Source organism: Ictalurus punctatus, chromosome 25 (assembly GCF_001660625.3).
Source record: "Ictalurus punctatus breed USDA103 chromosome 25, Coco_2.0, whole genome shotgun sequence".
In the NCBI taxonomy this organism is placed as follows: domain Eukaryota; kingdom Metazoa; phylum Chordata; class Actinopteri; order Siluriformes; family Ictaluridae; genus Ictalurus; species Ictalurus punctatus.
This window is the reverse complement of record NC_030440.2, coordinates 4,533,624-4,557,265: the sequence shown is the minus strand read 5'-3', so window position 1 is coordinate 4,557,265 and position 23,642 is coordinate 4,533,624. Positions and strand designations below refer to the sequence as shown.

Sequence of the window (23,642 nt, the reverse complement as noted above, 5' to 3'; positions counted from 1 at the left end):
ATCCCGTTTGAACTGCACTAATCTAAACCTCCCCCAAATCCCCTAATCCTATTAGGCGTTGTAGTAATTCTCTTTATCATGTTTAAACTGGGTGGAGATTTTCTTTTTAAATCGCAGTACTCCGCCTGGCCAGCAGGTGGCGCCTTCAAAACCGGCGGAATTACACGCGAAGAAGACCTGAGCCGAGCTAAACTAAACTGTTAGCGGTTTCGTACAGTCTTACGTATGTATAGTACGAATTGATCAAATTACATCACACTGTATCAGATATGAAATTGGTGAGTTTAAAAATGAATGTTCTTTATTTATCAAACATCTCTCGAATGCGTTTGTTAGGTTAAAATAGAACAGGTAGTCCTAAAACATGCCTTAAAAGGCTAACAGAGCTAATGTTGTCATGGCTGAATCTCAAATGTGTCAATATTGACTCTTTATGTCCACTAGACAAGGTGTAAAGAAATGACTTCGATAATTTACCTAGAGCACTATGGCGAACAAATTGGGACGCATCCAAAACCGTTCAGTTTAGAATGAGCCAAGTTCAACTATGATAGGAAATATGAGCTGGTTGTGTGTTAGAGATTAGAAAGGCAGATTATACACCAGTTTTAGCATCATTCCACTGGCTGCATGTTTCCTTTAGCCTGTACACTTTTATTACTAGTTTAGAAGTCTCTTAATGGCAAAGCACACTTAAGATCATCTAGTGCTGCACTTTTCCTTATTCCATGTATGAAACGTTAAAAATAAGTTTTGTCCTGCTGAGAAAGAAACACAGTAGAAGCCCTCATTAAATTTGTAATGGTTTTAATGGGAATTGTTTTGCTTTTAATGGAAACTGTAATGGTCTGTGTGGGTCTAGTACTGGTCATTTCTGTTGGTGGCATGTTATGTCTAGTGCATACCCTTAAGGACTAATAGAACACATTTAACATCTGGTAATGGTTTTAATGGTAAACAGATGCTTTGTAATGGTATTTGTAGTGGAAACCATTAGAATTTCTGTGATGGTTTCTATTGGGGTTTTTTTCCCAGCAGAGTGGTGAGCACATTAAACATTCAGCAGGTTCCATCTATCACTGATTGAAAAATTCACTTTAGCTTTTCAACTGGGTTTTATTTGCTTTATTTTTACTGATATGTCAACATTACTTTTATATTTTAATTTATTGTATTTTTTTAAAATAAAATATTTTCTTCTTTTTTCTTTGGTGCTATATATTTCATATTAATGTTGTTATTTACCTATTTAATCATTTATTTTGGTTACCTTTTTGTTTCTTTATTTATGATTTTTTTTGGGGGGTACCTCACACTGTAAAGCACTTTGAGCTGCATTTTAAAAGTATAAAAGGTTTTATATAAACTTTATTATTACTGTCTACTCTACCTGGTTATCAGATTTCTTACATTATTCATTGCATAACATTCAGAGAATAATCTAATGTTCTTCCTAATTCTCTTGCTTCTTCTATGATATTTTATTTATGTAGTGCTTTTAACAATGGGCATTGTCACGAAGCAGTTTTACAGAAATCCAGATACAGCTTTAGATTTATCCCTAGTGAGTAAGCCAGAGGTGACGGTGGCAAGGGAAAACTCCCCGAGAAGTCATGAGGAAGAACCCTTGAAAGGAACCAGAATCAAAACTTAGCCAATTTTCTTCTAGACACACATTCAGCTTTTTCTTTTCTGTTATTCTAGTACTGTTTGTCTGGTCACCCGACGTTGCCTTGCAATGTTCTCAAGTTTAAATGTACCACCATCATGTTGGACTGTGGGCTGGACACCACCTCTGCTCTGTGTTTCCTCCCTCTGCCTCTGGTGCACAGGTCAGTTATACAACACTCTTCCTTATACTGGACATCATTTACGTTCTACACAGGGATAAAAATGGTGTTAGTGTGTGTTTAAACAGTTCCTGTAGTGTCCTGCACTGTACCTTTTGCATTCATAGGGTTAAAACGCTCACGATAGAGCTGGACTAATCCAGAACCGTGGTCTCAGGTTGTTTTGAAACCTAGTTCCTCATCTGTCTATCTAACTGCTGTAGGTGATATGATTGCATTTTAATAGTATAAGTATAGGGTACTATAAATATTAACTGGCAGTTAATAATATGCCAATAGTGTCGTGTGTGTGTATATGGTTAAGGTCAATGCATGCAATTTCTCAAATGGTTCTACGAGTAATTTTGGCGCTGTTGCAATTTTCCTATTTCTATTGTTCCATAGCAATGAAAAAAATATTCCTTGAAACATGTAAGCCATTTAAAGGATAACATATGTGTGTGGAATATGTGTTCTGGATATAAATGCATATAATTACTCAGGACATGTTTAGAGTTCAAATATTAATGAAAGCATTAAATGAATCGGAAGATGATGAGCATTTTTTTTAGTTGTGATGAACATGAAGGTGGATTCTTATGATACAATACGTAGTGGTGATGGTGGTGGTGTGTGTACACAAACTTTACACTCCAACATGTCTTCAGAAAGCCTATGAGAGACATTTATGGTTAGTTTTTGTTACCATATTTCAGTCCAAGACTGTCAAAACTCCCAGGATGGGCCTCCAAGGATGGAACAGTGAACCTTGAGAAAGTGAGCATTTTTTGGATGGTTTCTAAATTACTGCTGTAATACATATATGTAAAGATAGTAGCATGTAAAAAAAGAATTTGAATTAAGACCGTACATATTCTCTACTTGCTCTATCTGCTCCGTGTTACAGGAGCTAAAGGAGTGTGCCGGTCGTGTATTTGTGGACTCTGAGCCAGAGTTTTGTCTTCCTGAGGTACGTGTTAAGTCTGCTGGAGATCAGTAAGATAATATTAGTAATATAACTAGTGATAAATAGTGATGGTAATGATATTACTGTATAATTAGGCACTACATCACCCATCAAAAGTTTACACACTCATTCTTTATTATTATTTTCCATATTTTAGAATTATATTAAAGTCATCAAAACTCTGGAGTAACACAAATGGAATAAAAATGTGATTAAAAAATCCAAAATAAATCAAAATAATTTAATATTTCAGCATCTTCAAATTAGACACGCTTTTTGTCTTGAATTTCCAGAAATGTATTCTTGGTGTTTTCTCACCCGATTTCTTGAGGAATTTCCCTGAGATGATTTTTAAACAGTATTAAAGGAGTTCACACCGACGCCGGACTCTCATCGGCTGCTTTTCTATATTTAGAATAATATATTTATATATAAAAATATATATTTATGAATAGAATATATTTCTATATTTATATATATAAAATATATATATATATATATATATATATATATAAAATATATATATATATATATTATATATTTATATATATATATTTATATATATATATATTTATATATAAATATATAAATATATAAAAATATATATATAAATATATAATATATATATATATATATATATATATATATATATATATATATATATATATATAAAATTTTCTGCTTTTAAAACTCTGGCAGGACTTTTATTTCAGCAAGAGACACGAGTATGTTAGTGTCCGTACCCCCAGGATATTTTTTTTTTAGCGTGTGTGTTCGGACGAGCTATACACCCACTATCCACTTTGTTAGGAACACTTGTACACCTGCACAATCTGAGATGCTTTTCTACTCACCACGGTTGTAAAGAGCGGTTATTTTAGTTCATGTCAAATTCCTCAGGGGTGGTTTTGTTTTTTGTGCCATTTTGTGTAAACTCTAGAGGATATTTTTTCTGAAATACTCAAATGCATACTCTGCAGTCTCTGAGATTACAATTTTTCCACGTTGATGTGAACATTAGCTAAAGTTCTTGACCGGTGTGTGCATTGTGCTTCTGCCAGATGATTGGCTGATTAGATGAAAGGGCAGGTGTTCTTAATAAAGTGGTCAGTGGTCATATTACCTGAGGTTATTACTACAGGTCCTTTTATAGTAGGGTACAGACAGTGTGATGTTTGCAGCACAGTCTGTAAAAAAAATGTGATTGGTTTCTCCATGTGAAACTAATCCAGCCAAATAGAGCACAAAATTCTGTTCACTTCAACAAACAGTTACTGTTCTGTAAATCACTATGCCCTATTTGGGCGTCTGTGACTCAGGTGGTAGAGCAGGTTGTGCATTAATCGTAGGGTTGGCGGTTCAATTCCCGGCACACATGACTCCACATGCCGAAGTGTCCTTGGGCAAGGCACTGAACCCCAAGTTACTCCTGATGGCAAGTTAGCGCCTTGCATGGCAGCTCTGCTACCATTGGTGTGTGAGTGTGTGTGAATGGGTGAATGAGACACAGTGTAAAGCGCTTTGGAAAAAAGCGCTATATAAGTCCAGACCATTTACCATTTATACCCATTAGAGAGCAAAAAACAAACAAACAAAATAAAAACTATCCCTTGCTACATTTAGCAAGCATGGTTTTATAATAGAACACTATATTTATAACAATATATAACATGATAACTAATATTAATAGTGTGTTTCCTATTTTTGATCTTAAAAATGAAGAAATGAATAACTCAAATTGTTATTGTTCCACATTTGGGAAACGTTGTAAGTTGAGTGTGCCGTTTCATGGTTCTGAGTGGTTGGGTTTTTTTCTTCCCCCCCAGAGAGAGCTGCTCGACCTGTCAACTATCGACGTCATCCTGATTTCTAACTACCACTGCATGATGGCTCTGCCGTACATCACTGAGCACACCAGCTTCTCAGGCACCGTCTACGCCACTGAGCCCACCTTCCAGATCGGCAGGTAACGTTCACTACATCTCATTCACAGCTCGTTTTTAATAAACAACTCAAATTTGATAGCGATTCCTGTCTAACTAACTACACGACTCTGGAAACACTGGGGTTGTCACCATGGAGTCAGGCCTTCCAGATGTTTCCTGGAAAATAAGATGAGGCAGGATTTCCTGCTTTCTGGTACACATCACGTACAAAGTCAGAATTCCTCTGTTCCACAATGTCAGAGAGTATGGAGTGCAGGAACATGAAAGAACAAGGGAACAGACACACTGAGAACGTGACAGAAAGGCGTTCGATCATTTAGAAAATGATCTAGTATTAAACAAATCAAACAAACCAAATCCCACCCGTCGATCATGTTGTGGCAGCACAATGCAAAAAAAAAAAAAAAATCATGCATCTACAAGTCAAGAGCTTCAGTTTGAATTTCTGTGTAGACTGTGCATTATTAATATTACAGTGTAATTACACTTTGCATGGACCTCAAGCTGAAATGTAATCATCTCTGCTGTACTGAAAAACAGTTATTGTATCACAAAGTGTAATATTTGTTCTTATTTTGCGAGACTTCAGACTGTTCGTAAACACGGTGAACACACGACATTTGTAAGCGGCGTAATACTCCGCACTCCATACTACTGTCCTGTGAAATATGGTAAATAGGGACGGTGTTTGGATGTTGCTGCTTTGACACGTTTATGGTGTTTCTTGGTGTTTAGACTGCTGATGGAGGAGCTGGTTAATTTCATGGAAAGAGTTCCAAAGGCTCAGACTGCCACCTGCTGGAAGAACAAGGACATACAACGGTATGGAAGTGGTGGGGTTTTAAAGTATAAATGAATCTAAAATTTGAACTCATTAAAACACTGTCTAGAATATTAAATTGGTTATTGTTTTTAATGTCAAGTAAATTATTCCAATGTTCGATGACATCTCTATATCATTTATAAATATGCATGATGAAAGAAATTCCCCCGTGAACAGTACTCCTACTGTTTTTAATGATGTTTTATGCTGTGTGTGTGTGTGTGTGTGTGTGTGTGTGTGTGTTTAGGATGTTGCCTGGGCCTTTGAAGGATGCAGTGGAAGTGTGGTCATGGAAGAAGTGCTACAGCATACAGGAAGTGAACTCCGCGCTAAGTAAAGTGCAGCTGGTGGGCTACTCACAGAAAGTGGTATGTCACTACATCTCGCATCAGTACCACTTCATCACAACTGTTCATCATCATCATCATCATCTCTTTTACACATACTCTCGTCTGGTTTATTTGACATTTATTGACATAAAGTATGGACAACATGGTTAAAACCGGTCACATCGCCATGCTTTTCACAGTACACAGGAAATGACATGATATTTAGTTTTTCTTAACAAGTTATGAGAGCAGTGTCACAAAACACATCATCTGTTATTATGGACTCTAGTGCATTCAATCAAAAGGTGCACATTGGAAAAGAATCAACTTCAGGGTGGCTGCATCACATGACTCTGTCGTTGATAGTTTTCCTATCGCAGCATTTCACCAATTCCTTATATAATGTGCAATGTAAACAAGGCTGTTTCTGATGTTTTCAAATGATAACGTGTAAACTAACCTGTTCCAACATGTTAAGAAGTAGTAGATAAAAACAAAATGACTGCTAATAAATAACTGGTAAATGAATATTGAGGATTTTTGTTTTGTGTTTCTCTTCTCTCATTTCTCCTTCCTCCCTGACATTAGGAGTTGTTTGGTGCAGTGCAGGTCACCCCTCTGAGCTCCGGCTATTCCCTGGGCAGTTCAAACTGGATCATCCAGTCTCACTATGAGAAAGTGTCTTATGTCTCCGGCTCGTCCTTGCTCACCACACACCCTCAGGTCAGCGTTTTACTTTACACTAAAAAGTTGTGGCGTATCATTAGCGTCGTTTTCTGCTGATACGGCAGTCTGGGCTGGCAGAGCAGCAGTGGGGTTTTGTTTCAACTAAATCATGTTGTGTTTTATGCAGCCTATGGACCAGAGCTCTCTGAAGAACAGTGACGTTTTGATCCTAACTGGCCTGACCCAGATCCCCACAGCCAACCCGGACGGCATGCTGGGAGAATTCTGCAGCAACCTGGGTCAGTTGAGCAAAGATCGCTCACACACTTTGTGTGTTTGCTGTGTTTGCTGCAGTCTAGGGATACGTTATCGTCATTTACATGTCGTATTCTATTCAGCAGCTGTTTATTAACAATGATGTAGTTCTGAATATAAACCGGACATGAAAAATGTTTTGCTTAGTGTTTCAAGCATTTAGGGGAAACCAATAAGACCTCAAATGCTCAGTGTACTGCAGTTATTTATGTACACTGCTGTAGCACAGAGTTTTGTGTACTTGTGAAACCTCATATCGCACTTTAAAAGAAAAGGTGGTGTTACACAGTGGTAAACAGTCGACTGTCCCAACTTTTTTGGAGTGTGTTGCAGTCATCAGATTTGAAATGAGTGTGTATTTTCAAAAATAAATTCAGTTCACAAATTAAAACATCAAATAATGTGTTTTCACTATAGTACAGGGGGAATTTCAATTTGGGGAAACCACTTGAAGCGTTCGTTGTGTTGAACTTTCTTTCTTTCTTTCTTTCTTTCTTTCTTTCTTTCTCAGCCATGACAGTCCGAGCTGGAGGGAACGTTTTGGTGCCATGTTACTCCTCTGGTGTGATTTATGACCTGCTGGAGTGCCTCTACCAGTTCATGGACTCTGCTAACCTGGGAAACACACCCTTTTACTTCATCTCACCTGTGGCCAACAGCTCGCTGGAGTTCTCTCAGATTTTTTCAGAGTGGTACGCAGTCTAATTATTGTCCTATTAACTTTATTAGATCCAGAGTTGATCTTGCAGGTCAGACGACAAAGAAAACAGCTCGTCCCTAAATTCTGTCGATCAGCAGAAATGTTCTGTGTCCAACATTTTGCTTCTTTAGTATTGAGACTAATGTACCTGCTAAATACCTGGGCAGTGGAGGCTCAGTGGTTAAAGGTTCTGGCTTACTAATCAGAAGGTCAGGAGTTTAAGCCCCAGCACTGCCAAGCTGCCACTGTTGGGCCCTTGAGCAAGGCCCTTAACCCTCAATTGCTCAGATGTATAAATGAGATGAATCTAAGTCGCTCTGGATAATGGCATCTGCCATGACCTGCATTGTTTAGTAACTACGTGCTGTGGAAATGTATTAGGCTTTCTGAGTTCACAAACAAGAACACGTGATGAAAATCTGTATATAGTCCCAACAGCAGGTTTATTACCTATGAACTAATCGGCTTGTTCTACTTCAACAGAACCGCTTCTGAGAGTTGACCAAAATGAACTGAATGAAAAATCCCAGAGCCTTCATAAGTATTTCAGAACAGTAGGAGGGCCTTAGCTGTCTATCAAACGAGATGGCGGTTAGTAAACTGCAAGATGTCATACATGAAGGCACACTTTTTAAATTGATTTCCACTTTTTATTGATTTCGACTGGAAATTTTATTGAGTACTTGATTTGAGATTTTGAAAATGGAATGAATTAAATTTGACACTTGTTTTCCACACTCTTTCCACACCCTAACCCTAACTTGTCTCTTATTACAAGCCCGTATATAGTGGTTATGCATAAACAGCTCCACCGTGCTGAAACAAAATAATTATATTTTCTACATTCACCCGTCAGTTATATACCGTAATACATTAATTTCTCCAACACTCAGAGAATAAAATAATTTCACTATTTAGAAATGGCTTGCTTTAGGAACAAGGCTTTCTTCTTGCTATGGGAAATGCAATTTGATTCATTTGGACGTCCAGCCCAGGAGGGGTCAGGAATCAGTTTGGATGGAAGTGTATGAGGGCCTGAAAGGACAGGCTGTCTTTTTATTTATATATATATATATTTATTTATTTACTTACTTACTTACTTGCTTTTCTGTCTCTTTATCTCTGTTCTCTCAAGGCTGTGTCAGACTAAGCAGTCTAAGGCTTACCTCCCTGAACCTCCTTTCCCACATGCTGAGGTAAATCTGCATATCCACATCTGTAAATGTACATATTTATACACTGGGAATCAGAGGTACAAATCACTGAGTGGTACCTGTAAATGATGTATATTTCCCAGCTTTTCACGTACACTACCAGTCAAGTGTTTACACACACTCATTCTTTATTTTTACTCCCCACCCCCCCTCTCGGGGGTAACACAAATGCAACTATGGTATGGAACAATTGGAATTATATTGTGATAAAAAATCATTTCAGTCAGGTGTCCACAAACTTTTGACTAGATATAATCTATTTTGACTAGATATAATCTCATCCTAATAATGCTACAGTTTGTGAAGAGACTGGACACACACACTTACTATGCCACTCTATAAGATATACATGTACAAGAATACAGCCAATATAGAGTCCCAATATAAAAATGTAACAGACTCTTCTTCACATTGTGGCTTTAAATAAATAAATAAATAAATAAGAATCATACATTATTTTCCTCATTTACACATGCACAGCTGATCCAGACCAACAAACTGAAGCATTACCCGAGCATCCACGGCGAGTTCAGCAGTGATTTCAGACAGCCATGCGTGGTGTTTACGGGGCATCCATCACTGCGGTTCGGGGATGTCGTGCACTTCATGGAGCTGTGGGGCAAATCCAGTCTCAACACAATCATCTTCACTGGTCAGCACACACACTAATGCATACACACTTCTGCAGCAGTGGAAATTTAGGCATGCAAAGATTTGTGTCCTGCATTACAATCTGAATCCAGTGTATTGATTTACATTTAGCATGCAAAAACAAGGGAATATACATAAAAGAATAATGAGCTGAATAAGAATTAGGAGTTCATACTTATGCAAGTATTTGACCTACTGGTACCTACCTACTTTAACACTTTTTCCTATATACTATATGGAATGTGGGCATACTTCTCTATCTACCCATAGCGGCTGACCTCTGAATGACTGATAGAAAGCTTTTAAATCACACAGTTGTTTAACTAGCATGCCCACTGGCTGACAGTAGTGTCCATCCAAAGCATGCATCTCGATATTCACGAATTTAACATTAGTTTTGATAATGCTGGTCTCTGCTAATGTCTTGATGTCACGAGAGACTTTTGAGCTAACCGCAAGTCACTGCAATCCCTTATAATAAAACCATGCACATCTGTGTTTGCTGTGTCCAATTTAAATTCGAACGTGTACACTGATGGACTGATGTTTGTGTTCCTGCAAAATTATATTTTCAAACGACGACATGGAAAGTCTGAGTTTAATTACGCCCAATGGGGAGCACTCAGACGGGGAGCAAGGATTATTTCTCTGTAATGTTCATCTACTGAGTTAATTAGCTGATTAGAGCTCTTCTCAGGTCAAAATTTCTGTATTATAAATACTTTATAAGGATTACAACACAAAAAAAGGCTTGAAATATTTCACTTTATGTGTAATGAGGCTAGAACATATGAAAATTACACTTCATACATATATATATATACGTATATATATATATATATATATATATATATATATATATATATATATATATATATGTATGTATGTGTGTGTGTGTGTGTGTGTGTGTGTGTGTGTGTGTGTGTATATATATATATATATATATATATATATATATATATATATATATATATATATATATATATATATATATATATATATAAAAATGTATATATGTGTGTGTATGTATGTATGTGTGTGTATGTGTATTATTATTTTTTATTTATTTATTTTTTTTTAAAATATAGTTTAATCTGAGCTTTTTGTGCCATTCTGTGCAGAGCCTGATTTCTCCTACCTGGACGCTTTGGCTCCCTACCAGCCGCTAGCCATGAAGTGTGTGTACTGCCCCATCGACACACGCCTCAACTTCCACCAGGTTTCCAAACTTCTGAAGGAAGTTCAGGTGCACACTGTGATCCCCTTGCCATATGCTCTGTGTCTGTGCTTGTGAGAGCAAAATCAAACCTCGAGGTTACATTGGGCTCCAGATCACTACTGACCCATTAAAACTGGGGTTCTGTAATAGTGTGTATATTTTCTTATCTGGCTTTTTTTTTGTTTAAATTTCTGGCTGTGTGTGTGTGTGTGTGTGTGTGTGTGTGATTGATTGATAGCCACTTCATGTGGTGTGTCCTGAGCAGTACACTCAGCCTCCTCCCTCTCAGTCTCACCGGTCTGATCTGATGTTGGAGCTGCAGCCTCCACCTCTGCCCTACAGCCGATGCTCCGTTCTCAATCTGCCCTTCCACCGCACGTATGAACGTGTCCAGCTTCTGCCCGAGGTCAGTGTGTGTGTCAATTATTTATGAAACTAAAAAAACATTCCACCTGTCCAGCCTTATGCCAAATTCATTTAATCACATAGCTTTATGCCAAATTCAATTAAATGAATCACATCAAAACAATATCAGGTAGCTCATATGAACGAGCGGCTTGCGTAACTTTCATATCATCTAATAAAGCGAAGTGCAAACCTCTGGCTTCTACACAATACAATACAATTTTAGTTCATAGGGAAACGATTTGATGTTTGATGACCACTGAATCTGCTCGGGAAAGATTCAGTGATTAAATTTAGTAGCCTCTGATCAATATGTGAAAGATTTATTTTTTTACTTACCAGTTGTGTGTCGGTCTTTGATAATAATAACTGATTTGTAATCACATGTAATTGATAATAATCAAGCTATGATCGCGAATCGATTTAAAATCAATTATAATCAAGAGTTATCGACTTGTAATCGATTTTATGATTGTTAGCTGGATTTGGATACATCGATCCAAATCATCTGATTGTTACACCCTTACTAATAAGTGTTTCTAGATGTGTGTGTGACTGTAATGGTGTTACATTACTCTGGGAATTACAGAGAAATGAATCTGCACGTACGTACATGTTGCTATCAAAACAAATAAGCATTTACATGTGGACTCCTGGGAAAAGGCATGTGACAGAGGTCGAGAATTTGAACGATACAGGAAGAAGTTTGTTTGGAAATGATCTTAATGTTTGATTAATTGCATACGTAATTTATAAGGAGGATTTAATCTTTCTGAAATGCTTACCACACACCTGAGGGGAGGTTTCAAAAGAAACAGGTCTGAACAGCCTCGTAGCCATGTTGGAAAGCATCTTTTGAAGGCGTCTGTGTGAAACACATGGGCACAGAGACCGTCCTTGTAGAGGGATTTCGTATGGAGGAATCGAGATGTATGGGTTGATTAAGGGATGGGGGTTTTTTTTCCGAGTGAAAAGTACAGTTGGTTTTTAGTCGTTGTCACAAATCATTTCATATAATAGTTTAATTCTTTTAAAATACACGAGTGAGAGAAGCTGTGATAAGCAGGAGCTTGATTTCAATGCCACGTTGAAAGATGAGAAACAAGCTGGAACACATTGAGTAACTAAATCCTCTGTCTTTCAGCTTGCCAAAACTCTTGTACCTTCTGAGATTAAACCTGGCATCTCCGTGGCAAACGTGTCAGCAGTCCTGCAATCGAAGGACAACAAGCATGTCCTCCAGGTTTGTGTGCAACACTGATCAATGATAAACTTCAGAAGGATAAGTGCTAATCTGTGCTGATAAGTGATAATCTAATAAGCGATAATCTCAGTCACTTAAAAAAATATTCTATGGGCAATTAAATAAAACTGGCTGCACTTTCATGTGAAAGACTGATTTTTAAAAGTTGTCCAAAAAAAAAAAAAGAGGGATAATGAACACTTCACTGGCTTATCACGTTTCAGTCTAAGTGCTTCAGGGCGACTGTCTGAAAACCGAAACTGGAAAGTGTGTGTGTGTGTGTGTGTGTGTGTGTGTGTGTGTGTGTGTGTGTGTGTGTGTGTGTGTGTGTGTGTGTGTGTGTGTGTGTGTGTGTGTGTGTGTGTGTGTGTGTGTGTGTGTCAGAGAGAGCGATGGACAGACTGTGAACAACGCTGCCTGATGTGACTTAGTTCCACATCCATTGCTTTCTTCTTTTTGGTCTATTTCTTCCTATCATGATTCCATCTGCTATGACATGCTTTCCTAAAAATATTTTCTGGTCTCATTTAGAGCATCTGTTGTTGTGAACATGTGGTGATTACTAATCAATATGAAATTTACACAGCCTCTTAAACTATTTAAATGCTTATGATTATCTTTAGACAGGAACTGACCAGGTGAATTAACATACTGAAGTACTTACAAACTCTTAGTACATACTCAGTAGTGCAAGTACTTACAACCTCTTAGGTACTCACTTAATCCTTCAAGTACTTACAAACTCAAGGTCTTGCTCCTTCTTGGGAAGAATAGCAGCATTTCTCTGTGTGTGTGTGTGTGTGTGTGTGTGTGTGTGTGTAGCTGGTGCCCAAGCCTGCTCCTGTGGCTCCCAGTAAAAAGAGGAAGAGGCTGATGGAAGAGGTTCCTGAGCTGTCAAGCCCAAAGCCCCTGCTGAGCGGAGCTGTGCCTCTGGAAGCTTTCCTCGCATCACTGCACAAGGTGGGAGAGAGCTGGGCATGTGCCAAATACATTTTCATAACTACAGTCATGTGAAAAAAATAAGTACACCCCATGGAAAAAAAAAATTTTTAATTTTTTTTTTTTTTTACATATTTGGACAAGCAAACATTTGATCATCTTTGAAACGGTGCCTATTAATGAATTTGATATACTTGAACAAAACCACAGGGAAAATGAGCTTTTTAAATTTATTAAACAGAAATACCAATAGATAGTGATATTCTTCTGTGGAAAAAGTAAGTACACCCTTGTCCTCAGAAGCTAGTATTGCCCACTTTAGCAGAAATAACCTCTTGTAGGTATTGTGCATAATTGTCCACCAGTCAATTATGTTTTGGCTTGCTGGAATTTTTTCCACTCTTCCGTGCAATATTCTTTCAGTTGTAAGAAGTTTGAGGGTTTTCTTGCATGTATTGTCTGTTTCAAATTCCTCCACAACATTTCAGTGGGATTCAAATCTGGTCTTTGACCAGGCCATTCCATAACCCTAAATTTCTTCTTTCTGAACCATTCCTTGGTGGATTTGCTCATGTGCTTAGGATCATTATCCTGCTGAAAAGTCCACTTTCTGTTCAACTTCAACTTTTGGACAGACGGCCTCACATTATCTTCACTCTTTGATATGATGCAGAATTCATAGTTGAATCAATGAATGCAAGCTGTCCCATCCCTGAGACAGCAAAGCAACCACAAACCATAACATTTCCACCACCGTGCTTCACAGTTGGTATGAGGTGCTTCTCCTGAAAAGCTGTCTTTAGTCTGCACCCAACATGTCTGCTATCACTGTGGCCAAACCACTCTATCTCTGATTCATCTGTCCAGAGCACGTTATTCCAAAATGCCTGGTCTTTGCCTATATGCTCATTGGCAAACTGTAGTCTTGCAAAGGCTTTTTCCTGGCACGCCTCCCAGGCAGGTACAATTTGTGCAATCTGTTTCTGATTGCAAAACCATGCATTTTGATACCAACAGTTGCAAGACTTACTAGCAGATCCTGTCATGAAATTTTGGGGTTCTTGGAGACTTCTTTTTGCATCAGATGGTCTGCTCTTGGGCTGAATTTGCTGGGATGGCCAGTCGTGGAGAAATCGTCAGTCGTTTGAAATCTGTGCTGCTTGTAGATGATTTTCCTTACAGTAGAATGATGTATTTCAAATAATTTGGAGATCTTTTTAAATCCCTTGCCAGACTCATAGGCATCCACAACCTTTTTTCTGAAGACCTTACAGAACTCTTTAGATCTTGGCATGATGACACCACACACCTCAATAACAAAGAGAACACCAGACACTAGATATGAGAGGGGTATAAATAAGACCGGTTCCACCTGCACTCCCTAAGCAGGTTCACATCACTGGAACCAATATTGAACACCTGATTCTAATATTATGGACTTGATGGTATGATAAGTGTAGGGGTGTACTTACCTTTTCCACTTGACTGATCTTATTTTTTGTTTATTTGTGAAAATTACTACAAAATGTTGATTTTGTGTGTCATTTGATAGAGTGCATCAACTTTATTAAGAGGATCAAAATTTTGCTTGTCCAAATATGTCAAAAAAGCCAACAATTTTTATGGGCTGTACTTATTTTTTCACACGACTGTAGCAAGGTTTTAGACATGTTTAGCCAGACTGAGGACACAACCTGTTATTCCCAGCCTCCAACCAGGAAAATCCAAAGAAAACGCCCCCCTCAACTTGAAATTCCTCCCTGTCGACTTTGAGTAGTCTTCTTAACTATGAGTTCATTCCCAGTTTATGGAGTGATAATCAACATCAATCAACATGGCTCAATGGATCAATCAACATACAGACATATTTGCGCGTTAAATCTATAACACAGACTATACTGTTTGCTGTTTGATGAGGAAAATGTACATCGCTCACCTCGGTTAGCTGACTCACTCGTTGCTAACAAAAGACGAACATGGAATAACCTGCAAATGACCTTACTCTTTACTCCTTACCCAATATGATCTTTATAAGCAGCCAAGGAAAGGTTATAAACTAACGCAAATAAAATCATTTCCATGTTGATTGGTAAAGGATATTAATGTTTTCTTAAACTAGAGATGCCAAAGTAGTGGTGGGAAAAACGCCATTTTGGTCAAAACTCAATTTTTCATCATATTTGGCTGTTTTTCTAGAAGTTAGTCCCAGCGAAATACTGTGGGTTTTCCCAGACAGCCATACAACTAAGCAAATAAATAATTAGTCATGAGAGTTGATTTTCAAGTCTAGAGCCAGTGTGTCTGAAAATTTGGCTTCGTCAAAGAATTCCAATTAGAGTGCCTCACTGTTTAATTTGATACAGGAAATGAATGGAAAGTGCTACATTTAATGAAGCTTCTTATTATTGCAGTAGCATTTTATCATGTCGTTTGATGGTCTCGGGGCCGTGCACTTCCATGGAGGCAGGGAATTAGTGCAGTGTAATCCCATCTGCGTTCCTGTTAAATCCCCATTAAGAGGGGAGAGATGGAGGATGATGGATGAAGCCGTCCATTTCTAATAGTATCAGGGTCTCGTGTGTGCAATATAGAGAGCGTTAGCGAACACGGTGTGCACGAGAGGCGCTTCATTTCTGTTCCATTACCAACTTTAAATGATCCAGAGTGAAAAGTAGTGACGTAAGACATGAGAAAGCTATGATCAATTTTCTTGTGTGTGTGTGTGTGTGTGAGAGAGAGAGAGAGAGAGAGGGAGAGGGAGAGAGAGACTCTTTAGGCAGGAGAAAGGCTGCGGGATTTGAGAATTAGACCCCTGACTGCACTCTAAATTGAGGCAGAGAGGTGGAGCACACACAGATTAAAATGGAAAGAGAGTAGCTATAACACCATCTGTGTGGACTGAGAGAACGCTGCTGATTATTTTTCATGGGCTGCATTAAAGAAGATTGGAAATTCTAACTGCTTTCAAGATTGTGCCAAATGTGGGTGTCATTACAAACTTATTTTTATTGTTTAATGTTGTGGAGTGTTTGCAAAACAAAAAAAAAAGTTCGTTACAGTACGTTATAGCAGACACTCCCTCACCAGCCTCTCTTTTTTGCTCTTGAAGTTAATAAGACAAGAAAATGCAGCTTGACACGGTACCGGGAAACTCGGAAACCCATAAGACTTTCCCATGTCCGAAACCTGTACAACTTTACTTCTGACTGCTACTAAGTGCTGACACTGGAGACTCATTCCAAAAATCTCCTCACAGAAAACTTCACCATCAACAATTACACCCATTAAAAAATAATAGTAATACATCTGTGTCCACCATGTGTAAGTAACTTATAGAAATGAAATGTGTATTAATGCGAATGTGTTAATATAAACCTGTGATGTATCCTGCAGCGAGCACTATTGCCAGAGCTGCTGTTTATAGAAAATGAATCAACACCTTCTGACCAATCAGAATGGAGAATTCGACAGAACTGTGGAACAGGTTTCAGTAGTGAATGATAAACAATTTACAAAAGACCCACAGAAATAATTCCGCACCAGATCTAGCACACTTGAGAAAACTGTTTTCAGAAAAATAAACACTGATTGGTTGGGTGAAACTGAACGCTGCAAGGCAAAAAAAAAAAAAATGCAAATGAGCAATGCAAATACCTCACTTTGGCATCTAACCAACCCCCCTCCAAAAAAAACAACAACAAAGAAACGTTCACCATCCTATAAAGGTGAACCAGCAAGTGCCCAAGCAGATGAGCTGATCTTTTACTGCGGTATGTGTAGGATTAAGTGTAGAGAGAAAGCTTGTGAACTTGGTTTTATCTGGGATAAAGTGGGATCTAGGCCTGGTCTACGTTATATAGGTTATTCTTTTGTGTGTGTGTGTGTATAAGGCTGCCCTCTCAGGCTGCACAGCCAAGAGTCGTGGGAAAGAAAGCGCTCTGAAGTCCTCCTGAGACCTAAAAGATGCGTAGTGAGCACTAAAACGTACAGCACGTCTTCAATCACCAGCTAATTAAACGCGCAGTGAGTCCTCTTTAGTCGGGTCACATGGCCAGACTTTAACATCACTGCGGAAAATACTGCAGCACACTCGCCTTCAGTTTCATTAGAGTGCGATCGATATGCTAATGTGACAGAAAGCTGGCAGGATTAGCTGTGTGTGTGTGTGTGTGTGTGTGTGTATGTGTCTGTCAGAGGGAGAACTAGGACGATGCTGCTGAAGATTGCATATCAGAAATCAATAAAGAGTTCGGAGAGTTTGACTGTATTGGGTTTAACTGTGAAAAATCTGTGTACTCTTCGGCTGTTTTATGTAGCTCCGTGGTCCTGGAGGAACGTTGTTTCGTTTCACTGTGTACTGTACCAGCTGTATGTGGCTGAAATGATAATAAATCCACTTGAACTTGTGAGAGCCCTAATGCATGGAACTTTTTCTGTTTTTCAGTTTACTTGGTAAAGTTTAGTCTGTTTCTGTAAAACACAGTGTACTAGCATAATAGTACTAGTATATAGTAGGGTGGAATAGTATACCGCATGGAGAAATCCACAGAGTCTGGACAATGCAATATAACTGCTCACATCAGAGCAATTAAACTGGTTCAAAAGAGTTCATAGTGTCTGAGCTCGAGTCTTGACCTCAGTGCTGCTAACATGCTGTTTTGTTATTGAAGCAAGAATAGAAGAGACCCGAAGAAAGGGCTGAGTTCATGGTTCAGGGTTCCCCAGGTGATTTTTATTCATTGGTGGAAATGATAAAGTATTGTATTCATTACAATACAACACAATTCATTATTGCATTGGAGTTTTTTGTGATTGTTCCAGACAAGAGTGTTTGGTTTTTGCTGCGGCGTTTTTCATAATTTGCAATGCAACTTGCAGACTTTTTTCAGGTTTTTTTGTTAAGCTGGGATTTTTGTCAATTTTTTTTTCTCCAGATGTATTTATATCTGCTATATTTTAATTTGCATATTGCTGTTGTTGTTGTTGTGCCTGAGCTTCCACCTCTCACTGTGCTTTATTCGTCTTGCTTGTGCTCAGAGCGGAATCTCCGAGGTGAAGGTGGAGGAGACGGCAGACGGTCACATCCTGCACCTGCAGGCCGAGGACGCGCTCATCCAGCTGGAGGAAGACGCAACGCACATCGTCTGTGACAACAACGAGCCACTGCGCACTGCCCTCAGAGACCTGGTGCTCCGCTTCCTCCAGAAGCTCTGACTTCTGACCTTTTGAGTCTGAACTCTGACCTCAGTGTGGTTGCACACAGCGTGGTGATGATCCAGTGGGTCAGTAGCGGTGAGCAGTGAGCACTGGGACGCAACCGAGGCCACTGAGGTTATTTTTGTTTTAAGTTAAAACAGAAGCTGATTGTAAACACGAGAGAGCCGTGCCTCAGTCCTCACTGGTGAACACTGTACCTCACTGATTTCTTGAAGTAAGACCTGTTCCTGGGCCAGAATTCCTTATAGCGCTAATGACATCAGTTTGTGTCCTACTCCTCCTGCTCTTGAGCCACGTCCCAGAATGCACTGCTTTCAGACTAAGAGCCTTTCTTTTTGAAAAAGTATGAACAAGGTGCATCTTCAGTCCTGTTGAATAAATCAGGAATTTTGTTAATTTATTATTAACTGTACACAGAGCTACGCTGTGTTTTGTCTCTGGAAGATGTCACATTTCGGTGGGACATTTTCTCTATCTATAACCTATGTGGGATAAACACAGGCAATAATAATTTTGATAAGTTGCCCTGTATTAACTTCATTTTTACACACTTTAAATGGAAGTCTAATGGGCTTCGCATTCCATCAGTACACCTTTATGTAAAGCAAATATCATACACATTCTGCGACTAAAGGTGTGCACACATCACGCTCTAAATCTGTACAAGTCATCCTTGCAGAGATGGAGCTACTTTTCCAGAGGAAAGAATTTGTGGTCATGTGTGTTCCCGATGTAGTTCTGATGGTACACCACAAAACCTAAAGCCCGAATTAGCAGAATGACGTCGCATTGCTGCAGTGTTGGAAAGTTTGATAAAACTTCATAAGAACTGCTTAGGTAAGACTTTCTCTCATGTCCATCTCATCATAAGACCTTTATTGTTAGCGTAACGCTTTTTGTTTCGACTTTGTGTTCTATAGTCCCACATTTTAAATGTTTATTCATGGAACTCAACAACTGCCGTCAGACTTCCATTATAAGTGAGCTTTGAGTAAAATGTGTTAAAAATGACTTTCGTGTCTGGAAGCCGAACGCCACTTATGGAGGGAACGTTCAAGTGGCTCAGGAATAGGAGGAATCAGATCAGATCAGACGGCAGTTGTTGTTTCAAAAAAGCGAGACTGCTCAGGGAAAAAAATGAGGTTCATCACCGTTCATGACTAATTACAAACAATGTGTAAAAATTTATTTTTTTTATTGTTCAGGAAGCTTGGAAATGAAATGTGAGGGGGGAGAATGTAAACAAAATAATAAAAATAATGATAATAATAATAGTCATCATCTCTGCTAATCTTTTATCATTTTATATTAATGTGTAAATCTTTTATAATTTTGTAATAAATAAAGTTTCTTCGATTTCTTATGCCTGTTCTTCTCCACTGCACTAATCAGTGGCTTTGCTTAAGTTTTGGCACCAGAGGTCAGAACTGAGCAGCCCGATACCCTCCGCTTGCCATTACAGCTTCTAAAAATAGTTTTGATCCAGATTGATTTAATTCTTGTTAGTGGGACTGTGGGTTTTGCCCTTTTTTCTTTTCTTTTTTTTTTTTGGAAGGAATGTGCTTTTTTTTTTGTTGAAAGAAATGGAGTGCAGCAGATGGCTTTGTAATTTGGCCTTTAAAGTGCATTAGAGCAATCATGCTTAACTGAACTTCCAGTGAGTTGGTGTTCAGTCTGTGTGAGCTGCAGTATGGAGAGATTTCGGCCTGGTTTTAAAATGACTAATCACCTTACTTCACTGCATACTTCTGTTTGGTTTTCTATCATGTTTATTGAGTGGGAGGACTCGGAGCACGAATGTTTCGCCATATTGCCCCTATACTTTCACCTGCAAAATACCTAGAACACACACCTGAATACCTACAGTCTGGCTTCACTGATTCAGAACAGCTTGTATCGGGCAAAAGTTAGGTGTCTCTGTATTTTCCCAATAAACAAATAACCTCTCACATATTCTTCATCATCATCATTGGAATTCTGGTCATGCCTCTCGTGATAGACTTGTGAATTATCTCCATTTCCGCATAGTGTTATAAAGGCAGCAGCTCACTTGGTGATAAATATTTTTCAGCAAGTGGTTATCTGCTTGAGATACATGCAGCAGAGAAGCATATTCAGTTAATAACGAAAAATGTCCAACTTCTCCCAATGTGAAGGCTTTTCCCCAGGCCACACACGCATGTTATTTTTGCCTTAGCCAAATTTCACTGTGTTATTTCAGTGCGTTGTCACGTTAGCTCTGCAACAACGTTCCGTTACGTTCGTTTGCAGCCCCATGTGGTAAATTAGCAGGGTTAGGAGGGTTACTTTAAAAATGTATTCAGTTACAGTTACAAATTACTTCATAAAAAATGTCATCAGGAACATAATCCAAGTATCACAATAGGAAAAGAATGTAATCTGATTAGTTTTGGGTTACTTCAGGGTTACATATGTAAATAAAGTCAAGACAAAAGCAATATGATCTAAGATACATTTATTTAGAGCTTATTTTAGAGCTTAAAAACATGTTCAATGTTTGGATTTGAACTGGTAAGAGTGAACCAGATCTATAATCATGCAGCTGTCTATATCGTGTCGTGTCAAAAGCAGGGCTCCAGACGAAATTAATCTATTAATGAGCCGTTGACTCCTATAAGAAGAAGAAGAAAAATAAAACAGGTGCCAAATGATTTTTTTTAAGCACCACATAAGAATGAACTTGCGTTTAAAAAATTTTTTTAACACTTACTTTCAGTCATCCTGTGATGTGTGTACGTCCCGCCTTTTACAGCGTCAGCATTTTCATCCAAGTTCACTTAATGTGGGAACTGAACGTCTTTTCCAACTTGAGAACTATATACAGTCGCAAAGAATTGCTCTTTCCACAGAATCTGAGCCAGTGTCACTGACCTTTATTACTGTATGTCAGCATCACTTGGCCACTGAGTGTAGTTTGGCCTCCTCCTCATCCTGCTGTTCCTCCTCCTCCGTTTTGCAGAAAGCCAGCGTTTGACACGTGGTTCCGGATCAAACTGTTCAAGTGATGGGCCCTCTGTTCTGATCCCGATCAAGTTGTCCAAGGTTTCATTGCGTACTTTTTTTGATTTTATCCCATTTTGAGCTGAAAAGCCATGTTCACTCTGGTAGGACTCGGGTTCAAAATTGGTAGGACAAGCGATATCTCAACTAGTTGCATTCTGCTCAAAGCACATGCAGAGTCTCTGTCATTCATTACGTTTACATGGACAACAATAATCTGATATTAACCCGATTAAGACAGTTTAAGAAATGTGTCCTGTCGCACAATGCAGTGAAAACTCCCACACGACGTTAATAGTGTGATTAAGGTGTTTACACGTCTGTAATACGTGTCGATAACGCGACTAAAACAGGAATACTCCACACGTCTTAATTCCATTTGTGTTTACTTCGAGTATGACTGTAATCGGATTAAGGTCATCAGTAATCACTGTTTACATGCTAGTTTCTTAATCAGAGTATCATCTTAATTGGGTTAATATCACATTATTGTTGTCCATGTAAACGTACTGACTGTCTCTTTCTTGAGATGGTTCGTTCCAGTAATGAAATCCGTTCTCCCGGCTGTTTCTCTCTGCCCTCTTTGGAATAAAAAAGAAGTCTTAAAATTGCCTTTCTGCACTTCTACTTGGGCATTCGTTGATTGACACGGAAAGACGATCATCCGAGTCTCCGTCGTTCTCTCTCTCTCTCTCTCTCTCTCTCTCATATGCCTGCACATCTGGAGCCTGCTTTTTGATTAGCAGGTGTGCCATCAGCGTTGGTGCTCGACAGAGATGGGGATTGTTTCAGAAGTCTGATATTTTTTCGTTTTGACAAGTCTTTCTGAGGCGGAAAGCTGACCCTCTCTTTCCCTGTGCGTATTTTGGCGCTCTGGATGAATTTGAATTGTGAAACACTTTTTTGGGGGTTTTTTCCCAACGTCTCATTTTATTACGTCAACACAACAAATGATGTGAAGGGCCACTCCTCACAGAACACGCAATTAAAAAGACATTACATGCAAATTTTTAAATCTAAACGAGTAAGTTTATATCGTCACCAGTGGCAATCTCAGCAAAAAAATCACTCGCAAATGAATATTTTCGGTCGACCGTTTTAGCCACAGTCTGGATCCCCGCAAAAGTTTAATTCCTTTGGTTTTAAATGAAAAAAAAATGTAATCCCAATAAACCTGCAGTCTAATTTACTTAGTTTTTGGACCTAACTGTAGGCTAACGGATTATTTACCAGTTTGTTTGTTTGTTTGTTTGTTTGTTTGTTTGTTTTTGTATCCGGATTACGTAACACGGTTACATGTATTCTGTTACTCCCCAGGCCAGTAAATTAGCAGTACCATTAGCTTGTCTGCATGACATCACTTATGAACTGGATTTGGTTTTAGGTGCATATTAGGCATGACTGATATTTGATTATATTTGAGCAAGGGGGATAACTGTGTAAATATGATGGGTTTTTTTTTTACACCAGACCATTTCTTTAATAGTCAGGTTCGTAGTACAGTTTCTTGGCTTCACCATTCGTGAAAACGCACACTCATGAGGGCAGCAGATTAACACCAGGACAGCTGTTCATGCACTGAGCCAAGAGGGACTTTCTTCAGTAGTGTAGCTCTGACTCACTCTGCTCAAACAGTGCCCTCAATTAACGGCTGCATAAGATCCTGCCTTTCAGATCCCGCTCCTTCAGATCCCGCTCCTTCAGATCCCGCTCCTTCAGATCCCGCCTTTCAGATCCCGCCTTTCAGATCCCGCCTCTTCAGATCCCTCTCCTTTCAGATCCCGCCTCTTCAGATCCCGCCTTTCAGATCCCGCTCCTTCAGATCCCGCTCCTTCAGATCCCGCTCCTTCAGATCCCGCTCCTTCAGATCCCGCCTTTCAGATCCTGCCTCTTCAGATCCCTCTCCTTTCAGATCCCGCCTCTTCAGATCCCGCCTTTCAGATCCCGCTCCTTCAGATCCCGCTCCTTCAGATCCCGCTCCTTCAGATCCCGCCTTTCAGATCCCGCCTCTTCAGATCCCTCTCCTTTCAGATCCCGCCTTTCAGATCCCGCTCCTTCAGATCCCGCCTTTCAGATCCCGCTCCTTCAGATCCCGCTCCTTCAGATCCCGCTCCTTCAGATCCCGCCTTTCAGATCCTGCCTCTTCAGATCCCTCTCC

The 23,642-nt window shown here is 39.1% G+C and overlaps 1 protein-coding gene and 1 long non-coding RNA gene across 2 annotated transcripts; one reads left to right on the top strand and one right to left on the bottom strand.

The window, feature by feature from the left end:
• Positions 1-112: 112 nt before the first annotated feature.
• On the top strand, positions 113-19,822 carry ints9 (integrator complex subunit 9). Its single transcript, XM_017455791.3, has 17 exons — positions 113-278; positions 1,705-1,832; positions 2,546-2,606; positions 2,737-2,799; positions 4,623-4,762; positions 5,478-5,564; positions 5,813-5,933; positions 6,483-6,617; positions 6,748-6,859; positions 7,387-7,567; positions 8,711-8,771; positions 9,270-9,441; positions 10,562-10,686; positions 10,898-11,065; positions 12,209-12,307; positions 13,130-13,267; positions 18,284-19,822. The coding sequence occupies exons 1-17, from the start codon at positions 270-272 to the stop codon at positions 18,458-18,460; spliced, it is 1,977 nt and encodes a 658-aa protein (XP_017311280.2). The 5' UTR covers positions 113-269; the 3' UTR covers positions 18,461-19,822.
• A 1,100-nt stretch (positions 19,823-20,922) lies between these two features.
• LOC108257700 (uncharacterized) lies at positions 20,923-23,218 on the bottom strand. The gene is made up of 2 exons (XR_001810505.3): positions 21,195-23,218; positions 20,923-21,095 (listed from the first exon to the last, which is right to left on the bottom strand). It is a non-coding gene; the product is annotated as an uncharacterized LOC108257700 (long non-coding RNA).
• Positions 23,219-23,642: the final 424 nt, after the last annotated feature.

What these genes read in the sequence shown, in the direction of transcription:
- ints9 (XM_017455791.3), top strand. An exon ending in AAGAACAAGGACATACAACG is followed by an intron (nt 5,565 to 5,812) that starts GTATGGAAGTGG and finishes GTGTGTGTTTAG; the next exon opens with GATGTTGCCTGGGCCTTTGA. An exon ending in CTCCTTTCCCACATGCTGAG is followed by an intron (nt 8,772 to 9,269) that starts GTAAATCTGCAT and finishes ACACATGCACAG; the next exon opens with CTGATCCAGACCAACAAACT.